Below are 15,961 nucleotides of genomic sequence, written 5' to 3'. Positions count from 1 at the left end.
TTTCTCCAGTGTAGATGCAGCCCAAGCCTTTTGCCTCTCTTATGCTTGAGATTTCAAAGCCCAGCCCTGGCACCACAACAAACTACAAATCCCAGGATTCCATAGGATGGAGTGATGAGAGTGAAAGCAGTGTGCAGCAGCCTAAGTTTGCTTAATGCAGTTCTTAACATGGTGCACCTCTTGCCTACAGAGTCTCCTAGGCCCCAGCGGGGCCCTAGAGTCCTCCAAGGCCTCGCTGGGGCTTGGGAGAGGCTGTCTCCCAAGCCCAGCGAGGCCTTGGAAAAGGTTTAAAAATGTAGGACCTTTTTTTTTTTGTTAATTTCCTGGCCAGGAAATAATAATAAAAGTCCTACATTTTTAAACCTTGTCCTACATTTTTCCCGGTTTTGAGGTCCTCCGGGATGGCAACCCTACTTATGAATGACAACTTCCAAGAGACCAGATAATTGCCAATCCTATTCCTGTCTTGGAAACTCAGGGCTGTGGCTTCTTTGATTGAGTCAACCCATCTGTAATGTTGTCTTCTCCCATTCTCCTGCCTTCTGTTTTATTGAGCCTTATCGTCTTTTTCAGTGAGTCATGTTTTCTCTTGATGTGTCCAAAGTCTTGGCTTGATTTGTGCTTGGACCCATTTATTTATTTATTTATTTATTTGTTGTTGTTGTTGTTGTTTATTCAGTCCATGATATCTATACAACTCTCTTCCAACACTACATCACAGATGAGTTGATCTTCCTGTCATATCTTTACACTTAAGGATTTTATATAGTGGACATCTTGCCTGAATTTTAAAAGAGCAAAGAAAGGACAATTCTCTATTCACAGCAAAGTTTCCCTGTGTCTAACCCTTCTCCCCGACCCAGCAAGCAAATTTGCCCCACCCTTTTGCATTTCTGATTACAATCCCTCACCCACAAGAGATCATCTCTTACATTGAAGCCGATCTCTTATATTTGGACAGAGACATGCATATGTTGCTCTACATGAGTTATCTGTTTATCTGGGTTAACATGTGACCTCCCAGTGACTCTTTCTTAAACAGCCATTCCTAAGATCCTTTCCCGTGTTTGTACTTTTTGTGTCTCCACGAAAAGGCTTAGACATTGCATTATAAAGTGCAAAGGCTTTCTTTTTAGCAACGATGTGGGATAGGTCCTAATTTGTAATGCATAACCGCTGTTGTTTTCTTTGTGAGAGTCTGTAGTGGCATTTCCTGTTGACTGTATGAATTCTTGATTGCAGTTCAAGGAAATATACTTCATGGTTTCATCTTATTTTGTATAATTATAGAACAGGGAAGGGTGTCATGAGAAGAATTTAAAGAAATAACCCATATATGTTCTGTATGCATGTGTGTAACCATATAAATTGTCACATCAAAAACAGCAAATTGTAGCCTGTATTATAAACAAGACTGTGTGTGTTAGATAGTTCTCACTTGTTACTGTCAGGGTTGGATTTTGTAATTTCACATATTCTAGAATAAAATTAAGTGTCCAGCCCTTATGGCTAGGCAGTTTAGTGTGGTAGTATTTAATGCAGTGCTTGGTGAAATCTCAGAGCCCAGAAAAATGTAATGGAGCCAGTGTTCTGTTTCCCATGGCTGGGAGATAATGCGGAGCCACAGTAAGCTTGGGTAGGCCTGATGACATTAAACATAGATCCTCATGCTTCTGAAATTATATATATGAGTGGAAGAGTCTGAGTTATGGAAGAAGTATCCGTTTCAAAGGCGGTTGCTATCATTTCAACTGATAATTATAAATGCTGTAGTTTAATCTTAGGCACAGCACCCACAGAAAACAGCTCACACTTTTTCACCTTTTCCCAGTTTCTTCAACAGAGCAAGGATATCAGAAAAATTCTGTAACATTTTGTCAAGATCATGCATGTTTGACAATTTGAACGTGGGTAGCTGTACCGGTTGAGTATCCCTTATCTAGAAATCCTAAAATTGAAATGCTCCAAAACCCATTGTCTACATGAGCGGCTGAGATAGTGAGGCCTTTGCTTTCTGATGGTTCAATGTACACAAAATTTTGTTTCATGCACAAAATTATTTAAAATATTGTGTAAAATTGAATTTTGTGTTTGGACTTGGGTCCCATCTCTAAGATATCTCATTTTGTCTATGCAAGTGTTTGAAAATCCAAATAAATAAATAAATAAAATCTAGGCCCAAACATTTCTAGCCCCAAGTATTTTGGATAAAGGGATACTCAACCTGTATATGTCAAAACAGCATTATTTCGTCCAAGCTATCTGTTCATTTTATTATTACTCATTTAGATAGTTAACATAGGACAGGCATGAGAATCACCTGACCCTCCAGATGTTCTTGGACTGCACCTCCTATCAGTTCTAGTAATAATATAGCCAATGGTGAGGGATCATGGGAGCTGTAGTTCAACAACATCTGGAGGACCACACATGGCCACCTTCTTGATACAGGAAAAGTCTCAAGACTTTGGTAGCTGGTTCAGAAAGAGTGCTTCACTGACGAAAAACATAATTAACAGTGCTATGCCTCAGAGATGCAGTATAGTAATTCTAGTCATGTTTAGCTAGACCCAGACACCAGGTGTAAGGAAAATACAACAAAAGTGGGGTGGCAACTTGGAAGTAACTCATTACAACTGGAAAGTTATTTGCAGTTAATTCCTTTGTGCAAAAACTAAGGCATAATTCAATTACATTATGAGTATAACTGTAATAAGCAGTAACCTCAATATTTTTTTGCCTTGTAAAAGTAATTAAATAGTTCCAGAATATTTGTGACCACATTACTAAAGTATATGTTGTACTGCATGACCATAGTTTTTATAGCATTCTGATGCATCTTGTTATAAGTTACTATTTCAGTTGCTAACAAGAATGAAAAGAATTAAAAAGTAACTCCAACAGTAAATATCTACTGGGGGTTTGGAATTATAATGATAGCTAATTACTGTTAAAGTAACTTTCCAAGTCTTGGCATAATATAATGCATAAACTAGATATAATGTAGGGATGGGGAACAGAGGCCTTTCCACATGTTATACTGTTACTCCCATCAACCCTAGACAGCGTAGAGGACTAAGCATCTCCCATCCCTAGTATATTGTAAGACATTTATGTGGCCCCACAGATTTATGTGAAGCTACATGCCACAGGTAAGCAAGCAGAAAAGAAAGAGAGAGAGAGAGAGAGTGTGTGTGTGTGTGTTGGGGAGAATCCAGTAGTAAACTTCTGGATTCATCAGCCATTCTGAGCTAAAGAAAGGTTCTTTCTTGAATCTGAGTTGTCAAGTTTTGTTAGGACATGTCTGTGCTACCCTGAAACTAGTTTAATTGCCATGGCTTCCCTTCAAAGAACTTGAGGAGTTTGAAACTGACAGCACTGCTGGATCTCTCTCGCCCCTTTAGGGCTGGTTCACAACAAACAAGAAGAAAGGTCTCTCAGCACCTAGACCATTTGCGGTTGCAGTTGCTCATGCAAGTGAATGTTTCTAAAGAGCTTATTACACTGGGGCTAATTTCGGCATTAAAGAGAGCTTAAAGTGCATTTAAAGCATCCCACAAATAAAGCGAAAATGGTGAATAATTGTGTGAATGATTATCACACACAATTGCAAAAATAAAGTGATATTGGAAATGCATTGTCGCTGAAATCCCGAAAGTAAAAAGATGCGTGTTAATGCTTCTTTGTGACCACTTTAATGGTGGGTTTTGTGCAACGTTATGTGAAATCATTACACGTAATTACGTGATTTTTTCATATTCAGGGATAAACTCCCCATCTCCTTCGTGTAATAAACTACCTAGTTCTAGCTTAAATCCTCATCCCAACTGAAACATGGTTTTAACTCAGTGTTGCATCTTTTGCATATATCCATTCCCCTGTTATCCTTGGCTTGTGTTTGCATTCCTTTCCCCCACCCTAGAGTCTCTGTTGGCTTTTCTTCTCAAGTGTTAGATTTTAGATTTTACTCTCATAGGGACAGAGATATTTAATCTTTGCTCATTTACTCATTTATTTTCCTCCATAAAATTTCAGAATTGTTTATGTTATAAAAATGAAAAGAATAATGATGTTCTACAGTTGAGCAACAACCTAAATACCCTGAAGGCACAAGATCTCTTCTGTTCTTGGGAATTAAGCAGGATTAGCCTTGGATAGTACTTGGATGGGAGACTGCCAAACAATATCAGGAGCTGTAGGCCAGTGATGGCAAATGTTTTAGAGACTGAGTGCCCAAACTACAACCCAAAACCCACTTATTTATCGCAAAGTGCCATGTCCCTCTCTGACTTTCTGGTAACAAACTCTGGCAAACTCTGTGCTGAGGTGATGGTGTGTGCGCCCACAGAGAGGGCTTTGAGTGCCACTTCTGGCATTCATGCCACAGGTTCACCACCACTGCAGTAGGCTATATTTCGGTGAGTGGAACTGGCAAAACCACCATGGAGTATTCCTTGCCTAAGAAAAGTTGACAGGCAACCTGAAGCCATGCACACAGATACCCCAGCCACAGAACTGAATATCATGCTCAAACAAATTTGCTATTTAAGTCCCTCATATCTCATATTTTTGTTGTGGACTGTTATAAAAATAGTGCTTGCTTTTCAACATTACTTCACAATCAGATTTCTTGCGTGTTGTCTTTCTGCATGGTGCAGTGAGATGGATTATCCTCTTGCATTGCACAATTACACCACTTTCATACCACTTTAATTGTTGTGGCTAGCATCCTTTGTAATCCTGAGATTTGTAGTTTGGCGAGGTAATTAGAATTTTCTGCCAGAAAACTTTAATGCCTTACCAAACTACTAATCCTAATATTCCATAGGATGAGATTATAGCAATTAAAGTAAGAACAAAGTATCAAAACTGTAATGTGAAAGACAATTTAGGCTGCACCCAAGGTACAGTATAAATGTAATTGAAGGCCATCGGACATAACCTCTGAGTAGACATGCAGAGCATTGCACTGTTAGGCTGCAGTTCTAAACATGCTTTACTTGGCTGACATTCCTGAATGCAATGGCATCCACTTCTAAGTAGATAACATAGGATTGCTGTGTTGGAACATGTTCCAGAGAAATCATCACTCAATAATTTTTTAGGACATCTTGGGTAATGTGGAGCTGTAGCATCCTCTGCTGGATGTGTTTCATATTGCCATGAAATGACTATCTCTCTTCTCTTATGCTTAGATTCAGGAACACTTTTTGTATTGCCTTCTTTTTACAAGTATCTACAGCTTGATCACCCCAATCCAAAATTTGAAAACCTCCAAAATCCAAAACATTTTGCCACCAGGTGCCTGCTTCCACCTTTGAGGCTCCTGCTCATTCTTCTCTCAGATCCTCAGGCTTTCTCCAGCTTCATGTTTCATACACAACACAAGTAGTGAATAAATGAGATGAGAGATTGGAAGGAGATAAATGAGCAAGAATGCTGCATCCACAGCTGCTAGTTCAAAGGCAAAAGTGGGTGACTGGTTGCAAAAAGACACAAGGCTGGACTTAGGAGCTTTGAAATGGTGAGAATCCAAGTGTAGCTCTTGGTGGGAATCCAAGCCTCCTGCCATTTCACAGATCCTTGCATCTCCCTCCAGCCTCGCATCTCTCTCCAGCCTCATAAATACAGTACAGGTACATATTATGCTAGTTGTCTATTCCAAAATCTGAAGAAGAAAAACCCCCAACTCTGAAATGCTTCCGGTCCAAAGCATTTTAGACAAGGTATATTCAACCTGTATTAAAATTGTATACCATCTTCCATTAATATTAAAATCAAAACACTCATATTTAGCATTCAAAAGCGGTTGCGATCCAGCTTCAGGCGGTCTTGGATGAAACGGATTATCTGGACCCATTTCAAACTGGCTTCCGGGCGGGGTACGGGGTTGAGACGGCCATGGTCGCCTTGGTCGATGATCTCCGTCTGAGCATCGACAGGGGAAGCGTGTCCCTGCTGGTGCTCTTGGACATCTCAGCGGCTTTCGATACCATAGACCATGGTATCCTTCTGGGGCGCCTGGCAGAGGTGGGAATCGGGGGCACTGCACTCCAGTGGTTCCGCTCCTACCTCTCCGGGAGGTCCCAGATGGTGCAGCTGGGAGACGTGTGCTCCGACGAGAGGCCCCTTAAAACCGGGGTCCCTCAAGGGGCCATTCTGTCTCCCATGCTATTTAACATTTACATGAAACCGCTGGGAGAGATCATCCGGAGACATGGGGCGCGGGGTTGTCAGTACGCTGATGACACCCAAATCATTTTCTCTATGTCTCCGACTGGTGCAGTGACTGGGGATGGCGTCTCTACTCTCGTGGCCTGTCTAGAGTCAGTAATGGGCTGGATGAGGGAAAACTGACTCAAATTGAATCCAGAGAAAACGGAGGTACTAGTGATAGGTTCTCCTGGTCCAGGAATGGCGGTGGTTCCACCTGTCCTGAACGGGGTCACGCTCCCTGTGAAGGACTCCGTGCGCAGTCTGGGGGTGCTTCTTGACTCGTCGCTTCACCTGACCACTCAGGTGAATGCGACGGTCAGGAGCACCTGTTATCAGCTTCGGTTGATTCGCCAGCTGCGTCCATACCTGGCCCAGAGGGACCTAGAAACTGTTGTACATGCTCTGGTAACTTCGAGATTGGATTTCTGCAATGTACTCTACATGGGGCAACCCTTATACCAAACTCGGAAGCTGCAAATGGTGCAGAACATGGCAGCCCGGCTGGTCACTGGTGCTCCCAGGACCAGCCATATAACACCGGTTTTAAAAGATCTCCATTGGCTGCCCATTCGCTTCCGAGCTCAATATAAGGTGTTGGTAATTACCTATAAAGCCCTAAATGGCTTGGGCCCAGGATACCTAAAGGACCGCCTCTCCCCGTACATTCCGCCTCGCACCCTCAGAACGTCTGGGTGCCTGGGGCCAGATCAGTCTCCACTACTCGGAGGACGTTTTCTATAGCTGCCCCAGCCCTTTGGAATGCGCTGCCCACAGAGCTCCGCTCGTCTACTACCCTGGCCCAATTTAGGAAGGATCTTAAAACCTTCCTATTCCAACAGGCATTCCCCGAATAAATATCCTGTGGGCCTCCCTCCTCTTCCGTGGCCAAGAGGTTGGGCTATGGGGCTTTTTACTTGTTGGTTTGATTTATTTATGTATTTATGTGTTTTATTATGTATGTATTTTAATCTGTTTATTTATTTATTTATTATGTATCAAATAATAACAAAAACCAGATACAGTGGGTCCTTCCCTTATGTGGGGATCCGTTCCAGATCCCCCCCAGGTAAGGGGAAATCTGCGTATACCCGTGCGCCATTGCAAACAAATGGGGTGTGTGCTTGCAGTGTGGGGACGCCAAGTATAATGCACCTCCATATGGTGCAAGCTCACTTTACTTAAATAGATAGGAGACCCATATGCAAAAAGCAAATTTTTGACATTAAGTTCCACAGTAGAGCAGCTTTTCCCATCCAGGCAGCCCCTGATGGACATTGTACATGCTTATGAGTGATTGGTTGCAGGTGGACTACAAATCCACTGGCCAGCAGTGGCAGCTGGTGTGAATGGTGAATCTGCTTTGAGTTTTAGTGTGAAACCATCTTGTGAACCAATGTGAAGTCGAAGGCTTTCATGGCCGGCAGCTTGTGAACCATCTTTAGTGTGAAACCCATGTAGCATTGGTATTGGCATTACTGGCTGGGTACAATGGATGGTGTTGCCCAACACATTAAACACATTATTTTAATGCCAACAATGGAAGGTGTTGCCCAACACATTAAGGCAAATGCATCTGAGGAAGTAGACTTAAGTTTACAAAAGCTCATACTACCAACTTCTTTCTTTCAATGAGTCTCAAAGGTGCTACAAGATCTCTCTACATACTGATTCTACAGACCAACATGGTTATATCTTTATGTTCAAATGAGGGATATGCATCTGATGTAAGTCCAATGAAATGTTTTAAATTTATTCTTAATTTACCTCCTTTGGATCAGAAGCCATAAGCAATGTCTTGATTTTATTGTAATAGTAGTTCTCTTAGCAAAAGTGAGTATAAGTGCTGTTACTGATCTCTAAATGCTCTGCATAGTTGCAATTGTGACATTATTATCAGAATTATAAATGCCTCCCAGCCTACTTTACCAGGTAGCAGCACAGAGATGGAGGTTTTTTCAGCTGGTGATTGGATCACAACAGGATGATGTGTCTTCCCTTCCTACCAGTAAGTGAGGTTGTGACAATCAGAAGCATAACTCCTATTGCAACTCCTCATCAGAGCCCTTCTCATCCATTGGCAGGAGCAGAGGTGAAAAAGTCATCCACACATGCTCTGATTGCCAGCAGAACAGACCTCCGTCTCTTGATGAGACTACAGTCTAGTAAAGTATGCAGGTTTGAGGGATTGGGCCAGGAAACATTACTTAGTTACACATATGTAACTAAGCAAACCATGCTAAAGCCGGGCTGAGGTTTTGGGGTTGTTGTTTTTTTACCATAATTCACAATGTATATCAGCATCCTAGCCAGCAGTGATGGCTGGTGTGGGTGGTCAATCTGTTCCATAGTTTACTCCGAAGGTTAAGGGGGCTGTGAGAGCCTGTGTGGTGTAGCAGTTTGAGTGTCGGCCTATGATTTTGGAGATCAGGGGTTGATTCCTATCGCATCCATGAATCCCATTGGGTGACCTTGCCATGGCAAACCTCCCCTGAACAAATTTTGCCAAGAAAATCCCATGATAGGTTTGCCTTAGGGTCGCAATGAGCCAGGAACGACTTTAAGGCACACAAGAACAATCCATGGTTCTGACACTATTTGGAGAGTGAGGTTCAGAACCTCCTTTAACAAAACCACAGAACTGTTTTCACTGCCACACTGGTATGACATCCACAGCTACACACTAGTGATAGACTTTGCAGTCATATGACCAACAAGGTTCAAGGAAGAGCAACTTTACAATCTAAAATCTCCCCCCACCCACCTGTTTTGTGCTATCACTTGCAACAGGCCAGTTTTGATAAACTGGGAGGGGACTGAGGGATATGAATGTAACTTGTCCATTGCATCTGATGTAATGCCTGAAAAAGCTTATGCCTTAGTAATTCTACTTTAAGGTGCCACAAGACATGTTGCTGTTGTTATTTTTAAATCTGTCAAATCAGTTTTTATCCACATTGTAATCCTCAGGAGATGTTCAGTATTAAATCGCAATGTAAACAGATATAATTTGGGGGAGGGGGGGGATACTGGTGCCCATGTGCAATTTCCTCTCTGCCCATCTACCCTCAAGTTACCCTAAAAATTGATATTCTTCTTCAATTCCAGGACTTATCACAATCAAAGAGTCTCATGACATAGAAACCAGGCTTAATGAAGTAGAGAAGCTCCTCAAGAATATTATAAATATGCCTTGGAAGGTAAGTAGAACAGATACCAGACATGTATAAAAGTGATGATCCTCTCCCAAGTTTGTTAGCTGTTCCCTTTTCTCTTTGCAAGCAGGAAGACCAAGCCACTGGTGTAGGAAGAAAGAAGAAATCTTCTAAGTTTAATGTCAGTAATTGTATTACCCAGGCCACCATATGGTATGGGAATAGTTGTATGTCAGTATAGACCTTTGGCCATTTCACACTACAAAATTATAATGTTATGATTCCACTTTAATTGCTTTGGCTTCATCCTGTGTAATCCTGGGATTTGTAGCTGTATGAGACACTACAGTTCTCTGGCTGAAAATTCTAAATACTCCTTCCTAAATTCCAAATCCTATTTTTCAGTAGGACAGAACCATGGCAGTTAAGATGGAATCATAATACAGTGGTACCCCGGGATACGAAATCACCGCCTTACGAAATTTCCGGGTTACGAAAAAAATCCATTAGAAAAAACTGTTTCGGGTTACGTTTTTTTTTTCGGGTTACGAAAATTTTTTTTGGTGCTTTTCGGCGCTTTTTCACACGGAATCGCGGCTTCCAGCGCTAGCGCCTATGGCAATTTCGGCTTGCGAAAGATTTCGGGTTACGAAGGGCTCCGCGGAACGGATTACTTTCGTAACCCGGGGTACCACTGTACTATAACTGTATTGCAAAAGGACCCCTGGAGGAGATATTATTCTGACTACTGGAGCTTCGCTGGAAGCTTATGCCAAAAATGCAACAAGTAGAAGGCATCACTGTGTTGACTGGCAGCAATTTAAGCTTCTGCACCTGTAACAACCTTCTGCCTCTTGGTGACCTCCAGGGGTGTCTTTTTATAAATAATAATAATAAATAAAAATTTTATTTATACCCCGCCCTTCCAACGATCAGGGCGGCTTACAGAGAATTAAAACACACACAATCCATATTAACAATACAAGAAGATTAAAACCATACAATTACATCAACACTTCTAGAAAATAACAGGAAAAAGCCCCGTAGCCCAACCTCTTGGCCACGGAAGAGGAGGGAGGCCCACAGGATATTTATTCGGGGAATGCCTGTTGGAATAGGAAGGTTTTAAGGTCCTTCCTAAATTGGGCCTGGGTGGTAGACAAGCGGAGCTCTGTGGGCAGCGCATTCCAAAGGGCTGGGGCAGCTATGGAGAATGTCCTCCGTGAAGTGGAGGCTAACCTAGCCCCAGGCACCTTCAGTATATTGTCTTTTGGTTTATAGCTCAAACTCGCTGTCTGTCTGGCAGCCTGTTGATGTGTGCTATCTCTTGTAGTACAATTTCTGCGCCTACCTATCCAGAGGCAAGAGGCAACTGCATATCAACAATTAATATCTAGTTTGTAGATTTATCTTCTGATTATCTTTAAGTAATTATACATGCATGTGAGTGATTGGTTGTAGGTGGAGTCACAGTAAATGGGAGAGGGAGATTTATACCTTTCGCTCTAAAACTCCTGAAAGCCAGCCCCAACAAAGCTAATTACATTAGTTATTTAAAAATTCCAGTGACACTAGTGGTAATTTTTAGATAACATCCTGGGCCATGTTAATAAGGTGATTTTCAGGAGGGCCATAACTGTGAGTGAAGGGATGGCCTTCTATGTATCATTCCTATATCTATAATTACTGAAAAAGAATCATAAGGTGAAGCTGCACACTAAGCCCAATGTATAGCTTGGCCCCAGAACTTTGGAAGGGGATATTACTTGGACTGCATCTCCCAGAATTTCCCAGATAGCATGGTTAGTGGCCTTGTTGGGTGGGAGATTCTGGAGGTTGCAGTCCAAACTTCACTTGCCCCTGAGTCTCGCTGAGTTTCATTAGGCTTATTCCCACGTAAGCAGGCATAGAATTACAGCCATAATTATCTCCACCCATTTTTTTTAAAGAATATTTTTACTGTTTTTAAAAGCATCTCTTTGTGGAGAGGAGTTGAGTCACATAGCTTGGAAATGAGCTCTCCATTCTCTCTGGGGAAAGGGAGACCTGCATGTGCCAGTGGGAGGCACTGTAAGACAGAAAGATCTCAGTCCTTGACAAAGCAGCAAACACTTGGCTCTGTAAGGATATATGGTTCATTCATGCATAGTGCCCCCCCCCCGGTGCAGAATTTGGAAATGTTGATTTTTGCGCTACAGTTCCCAAAGCTCCCCAGTCAGCATGGCAAGTTGTGGATTCTAGGGGTTGTAGTCCAGAAAAGGAATTATCCAAGCTTTGTCCCTCCCCAATCACCAGAGGTTGAGTCTCCCTTACAGGTTGAGTCTCCCTTATCCAAAATATCCAGAATTGTCTTGTATTTTGTAGTTTTTCAGATTTTGTGCATATACATAATTAGATAGCTTGGAAATGGAACCGAAGCCTAAACATGAAATTAATGTATGTTATAAACATAAGCTAATTTTAGCTAGAATATTTTAAATAATTTTGAGCTTGAAACAAAGTTTGTTTACACTGAACCATAAAAAGCAAAGGTGTCACTGTCTCAGCTACCCATCTGGACAATTTTTCATTTTGAGTATTATAGATTTCAGAATTCAATATAAGGGATACCCAGCCTGTAGTAGTATCCTTTATACTACTTTTTTGGTACTAGATTTGCAAATTTCTGGTTCAGTGCAAGAGAAAGTGTGATTCAGTGAGGATAAGGTAGTTCAAGTGTGGTCTGCGGCCAAGGTAGCCTGTATCTTCAATTGATATGAGCATGTGGTTCATTTCATTTTAATATTATCCAGTCAGATTGCAGGCAACAAGGAATAGCTGCACAGGCCATGTATTCTTTCAAGCAAAGGCATCTATATATTTTTAATACAGAAGCATTTAAAAAACATTGAGTAAAAAGGCACTGTATAGATTTGTTTGCTTCTCTTGGTAATGAAAAAAAAAAGGGGGGGGGGGACAACAAGGACACCAAAGTAGAGTTCAATCCTCTGTAACTGTAGAGCCATCCTTAGCATTGGGCAGAGTGAAGGAGCTGTTTCAAGCACTCTGGATTTTAGTTTTTTTTACATGAAGCGGGAGATGTACTTGTAAGGTGATAGTGTGTGTGTGTGTGTGTGCATCTCAGGTCAGGTGCTAAAATAATTTGACTGGTGATGCCTGGTGACTACCAGGTTTGTGGAATTAAAGCAGTTTCACACTGCTTTAACTGCCATGACTCTATTGTAAAGAATGTGGGATTTATAGTTTGGTGAGATATTAATACTGGGCTGTGAGAGAGTGCTGCTGCCTCACTGGACTAGAAAATCCAGGATTCTGTAGGATAGAGTCATGCTCATGCCAGTCAAAATGGTGTCAAACTGCTTTAATTCTGCAATGTGGCTACACTCAAAAAGGAAGAACTGTATGTGTGTATTCAGTGTGACTTAAAGCCCATGCAAGTTGTGTCTGAAATCAAAACATTTGCACTATGTAGTTTCTCTCTAAAGCAGTAGACTAATTTGTCTGTAGCACAAGCCACGTGATGTGATTTGTGATGCTCTCACTCTTGGTCTCTTCCATCCTAGGCATTTATTTACTAGAGCAGCAGCCAGGTTTACAAATTTGATCTGTAGTCTGAAGACCAGACACAGGAAAGCAGTTCCAACTATTAAGGGGGAAAAAAGTTTCAGTTACTGTGGAGGAGGGCCACAGTTTGGACTACAATTCTAAGAACTCCCTGGCCCAGGGAAGTCTGGGAGTTCTCATCCAAAAAGTAGTGTTTCTGAGTTCTGATTTATTGGAAAGTAGGGATATAGATAAGGATGCTGTCATCAATATCCAGCACTCACAGTTAACCTCTCTATAACTTTGGAGATGGTGTTTCTCTCTACAGCTTCTCATCTGAAAGAGAAGTGTTCAGAAAGATGGGCAAGAAGGAGGTGATTTGATTGTGAATTCCTGCATGGCAGGGGGTTGGACTGGAAGGCCCTTGTGGTCTCTTCCAACTATGATTCTGTGATTATATGGTTCTATGAAATAGTGGACACATGTGATCTTCACCTGTCTGCTGCACTTTGCTAAAATCAGACCCCTCTCCTGCTGTTCCTTTCTCAGAGTCAGAATGTGTCTTTCCTCCAGACTTAGCTAGGGGTGGAAACTTGTCTGGTTTTGGAATGCAATTCCTATCATCCCTAACAAAGACAGCTAATGGTGAGGGATGTTGAGAGTTGCAGTTCAGCAACATGTAGAAGTCCACACATTCCCTATCTGTTTTGTGTGATAGGGCAATTCCATCTTTGAATGCATGGAACTACTGATGTTGTGTTTTGTTCATCCTGAGACTTGTATGACTAGTCTTAGGACTTGCTGCACTATTCAGTAAATAAATGTTTAGAATAAGGTACGTGCAGTTTGTCCATGAGAATTACCTCTTAGAAGGGATTCCTCTCCTCCATAAGCATTTCCTTGATTCTTTTTCTCCAGTATTCTCGATCTGAAGTTGTCCTCACCTTCTTCGAAAGATCTCCTCTAGACCAGGTGTTGAAAAATGACAATGTCCACAAAATTCAACCAAGTTTTCAAAGTCCAGTTAAAATATCAGGTAAGAATTATCACCTTATTGTAGTACAAGCCATGCTACTTAATATTTCTTCTCACCACCCCACTTGTATGGTTCAAAAGAGAGTTCCTTTCACTCTACTCTCTTCTTTTTCCTAAGGCTTATCCAAGGATTTCATGTCTTATAGTAAAAATCACTTCACTATATCCCATTAACCTCTAATTGTCTTTGAAACTGGATACTGTGGGAGGTTTGGCACTTGGCACAAGGTGATTAGAGATTGCTATCACATTTTTTGTGCTGGTGTTAGAGCAAAGAACAGAACAGTCCAGTCTATTAAACTGACAACTTGGGATAATGAGGCAGCCATTTTATCCACCTCTAGCAAATCTTCCTTAATTTAATTAGTTGCTAAAAAATATCTCTAAGAGAGCCAGCATGGTGTTGCGGTTTGAGTGTTGGACTATGACTCTGGAGACCATGTTTCAGTTCCTAGCTCACCCACGAAACCCATTGGGTGATGTTCTGCAAGTCACACGCTTTCAGTATCAAGGGAAGGCAATCCTCCTCTGAACAATTCTTTCCAAGAAAACCCTTACAGTAGGTTTGCCTTAGGGTCACCATAAGCCAAAAACGACTTCAAAACACACAATAACAACCACCACCAAATATTTCTACCAGGGAAGTGTAGGGAAACTCCACATACACACTTGGACCACATTCCACACAGGAACCACATTCTAAATAAATGTGGTTGGGGCTGGAGCCAAAAGTGTGACCACTGTTTTCACATGACCACACACACCAGCCCCAATCTGTTTACAGCCAAATACACTGTAGAAACAATGCAGTTTGACACCACTTTAACTACCTCCATCCTAAAATTTGTAGTTTTGTGAGGCACCAGCACTCTTTGGCTGAGAAGGTTGAAGTCCTTGTAGAACTATAATCCCAGCATTTCATAGGATGGCACTACAGTACTTAAAGTGGTGTCAGACTGCATTATTTCTACAGTGTAGATGCACCGCACATCCTATTCATTCACCCATTCCCTTTCACGCGTAGGCACACTCACCCACACACATTCCCATTGGTGGAGGAAAACTTCCATTTGTTCTAGTGGAAGAGGACCTCCCCAGTGCAGGCTCACAGTTTGGAGGCAAATTTGTATCCATTTGCCTCTCCTTCCACTGTGGTTCCAGTGCACATCAGAACCACATTGTTTGCAATTTCCATTACCTAATGAAAAGGATTTTTCTCCCCGTTTGAATGGAAGTCCAGCCTGGCCTGGGACCACAGTGGGATGCAAAGAGTTAGGGCCTACCCCACTCTCATGATAAGGTCCAAATATTGATCAAGTATTAGTGGTTGCAATTTTATGCTTTTCCTTGCTGGTTTGGGAGGAAGACAGCCTCCCCTCACTCACTGGTATAGCCATCATAGAAATCAAGAGGAGGGCTTGGGGTGAGGAACAGAGGCCACTCAGCAGTCAGAAAGAAATCCTCTGAGAGCCACATCCAGTCTACAGGGCAGCTGTGGGTCTGCTCAGGGTGGCCTTTAGTATTTCAATACTGAATGCTAACCTTTTATATTTTGCTTCTTTTTAGACCCTTAGTTTTATATAATCCTACTACCTTTGCCTGACCATTTTGAGTCACAGCACTTTAAAATCCCTTTTTATCTGGTTACACTGAGAGAGTATCAAATGTTAAGCATATAGTTCTATTAGTTAATGGAATTTCCAGGAACATTCAGATGTGAGAATATCTAAAAACATGGTTTGCACACAGAGAGAGGAAGAATGGTTGTTCTCAGTATACATCCTGCTGAGCCATAGATTTTTTAAAAAAAATACCTACACAAAAGGTGCAGGTTTTATCCTGATAATTGATGAGCCTAAACACTAGAGCTTTACACCCTGTTTGAGGAAGAGATTCACCACTAAATATTTGCCTCATTAAAGTCAAAACACCACAAATAACACAGACCTACTCAGCTTTGATTAAATGCGAATGCTGAAGCTGCACTGCAGTTTCTTTTAGTGCTTTTGAACAGA

The 15,961-nt window shown here is 41.7% G+C and overlaps 1 protein-coding gene across 1 annotated transcript in view; it reads left to right on the top strand.

The window, feature by feature from the left end:
- PXDC1 (PX domain containing 1) overlaps positions 1–15,961 on the top strand; it is a 47,765-nt gene that overhangs the window by 17,460 nt on the left and 14,344 nt on the right. The window contains exons 2-3 of the mRNA XM_042462509.1: positions 9,322–9,413; positions 13,830–13,947. Of these exons, the coding sequence (XP_042318443.1) occupies positions 9,322–9,413; positions 13,830–13,947 (210 nt within the window). The remainder of the gene's footprint in view (positions 1–9,321; positions 9,414–13,829; positions 13,948–15,961) is intronic.

The sequence above is a fragment of the Sceloporus undulatus genome, chromosome 4 (assembly GCF_019175285.1).
Source record: "Sceloporus undulatus isolate JIND9_A2432 ecotype Alabama chromosome 4, SceUnd_v1.1, whole genome shotgun sequence".
Taxonomy (NCBI): Eukaryota; Metazoa; Chordata; class Lepidosauria; order Squamata; family Phrynosomatidae; genus Sceloporus; species Sceloporus undulatus.
This window is presented reverse-complemented; position numbering and strand designations above follow the sequence as displayed.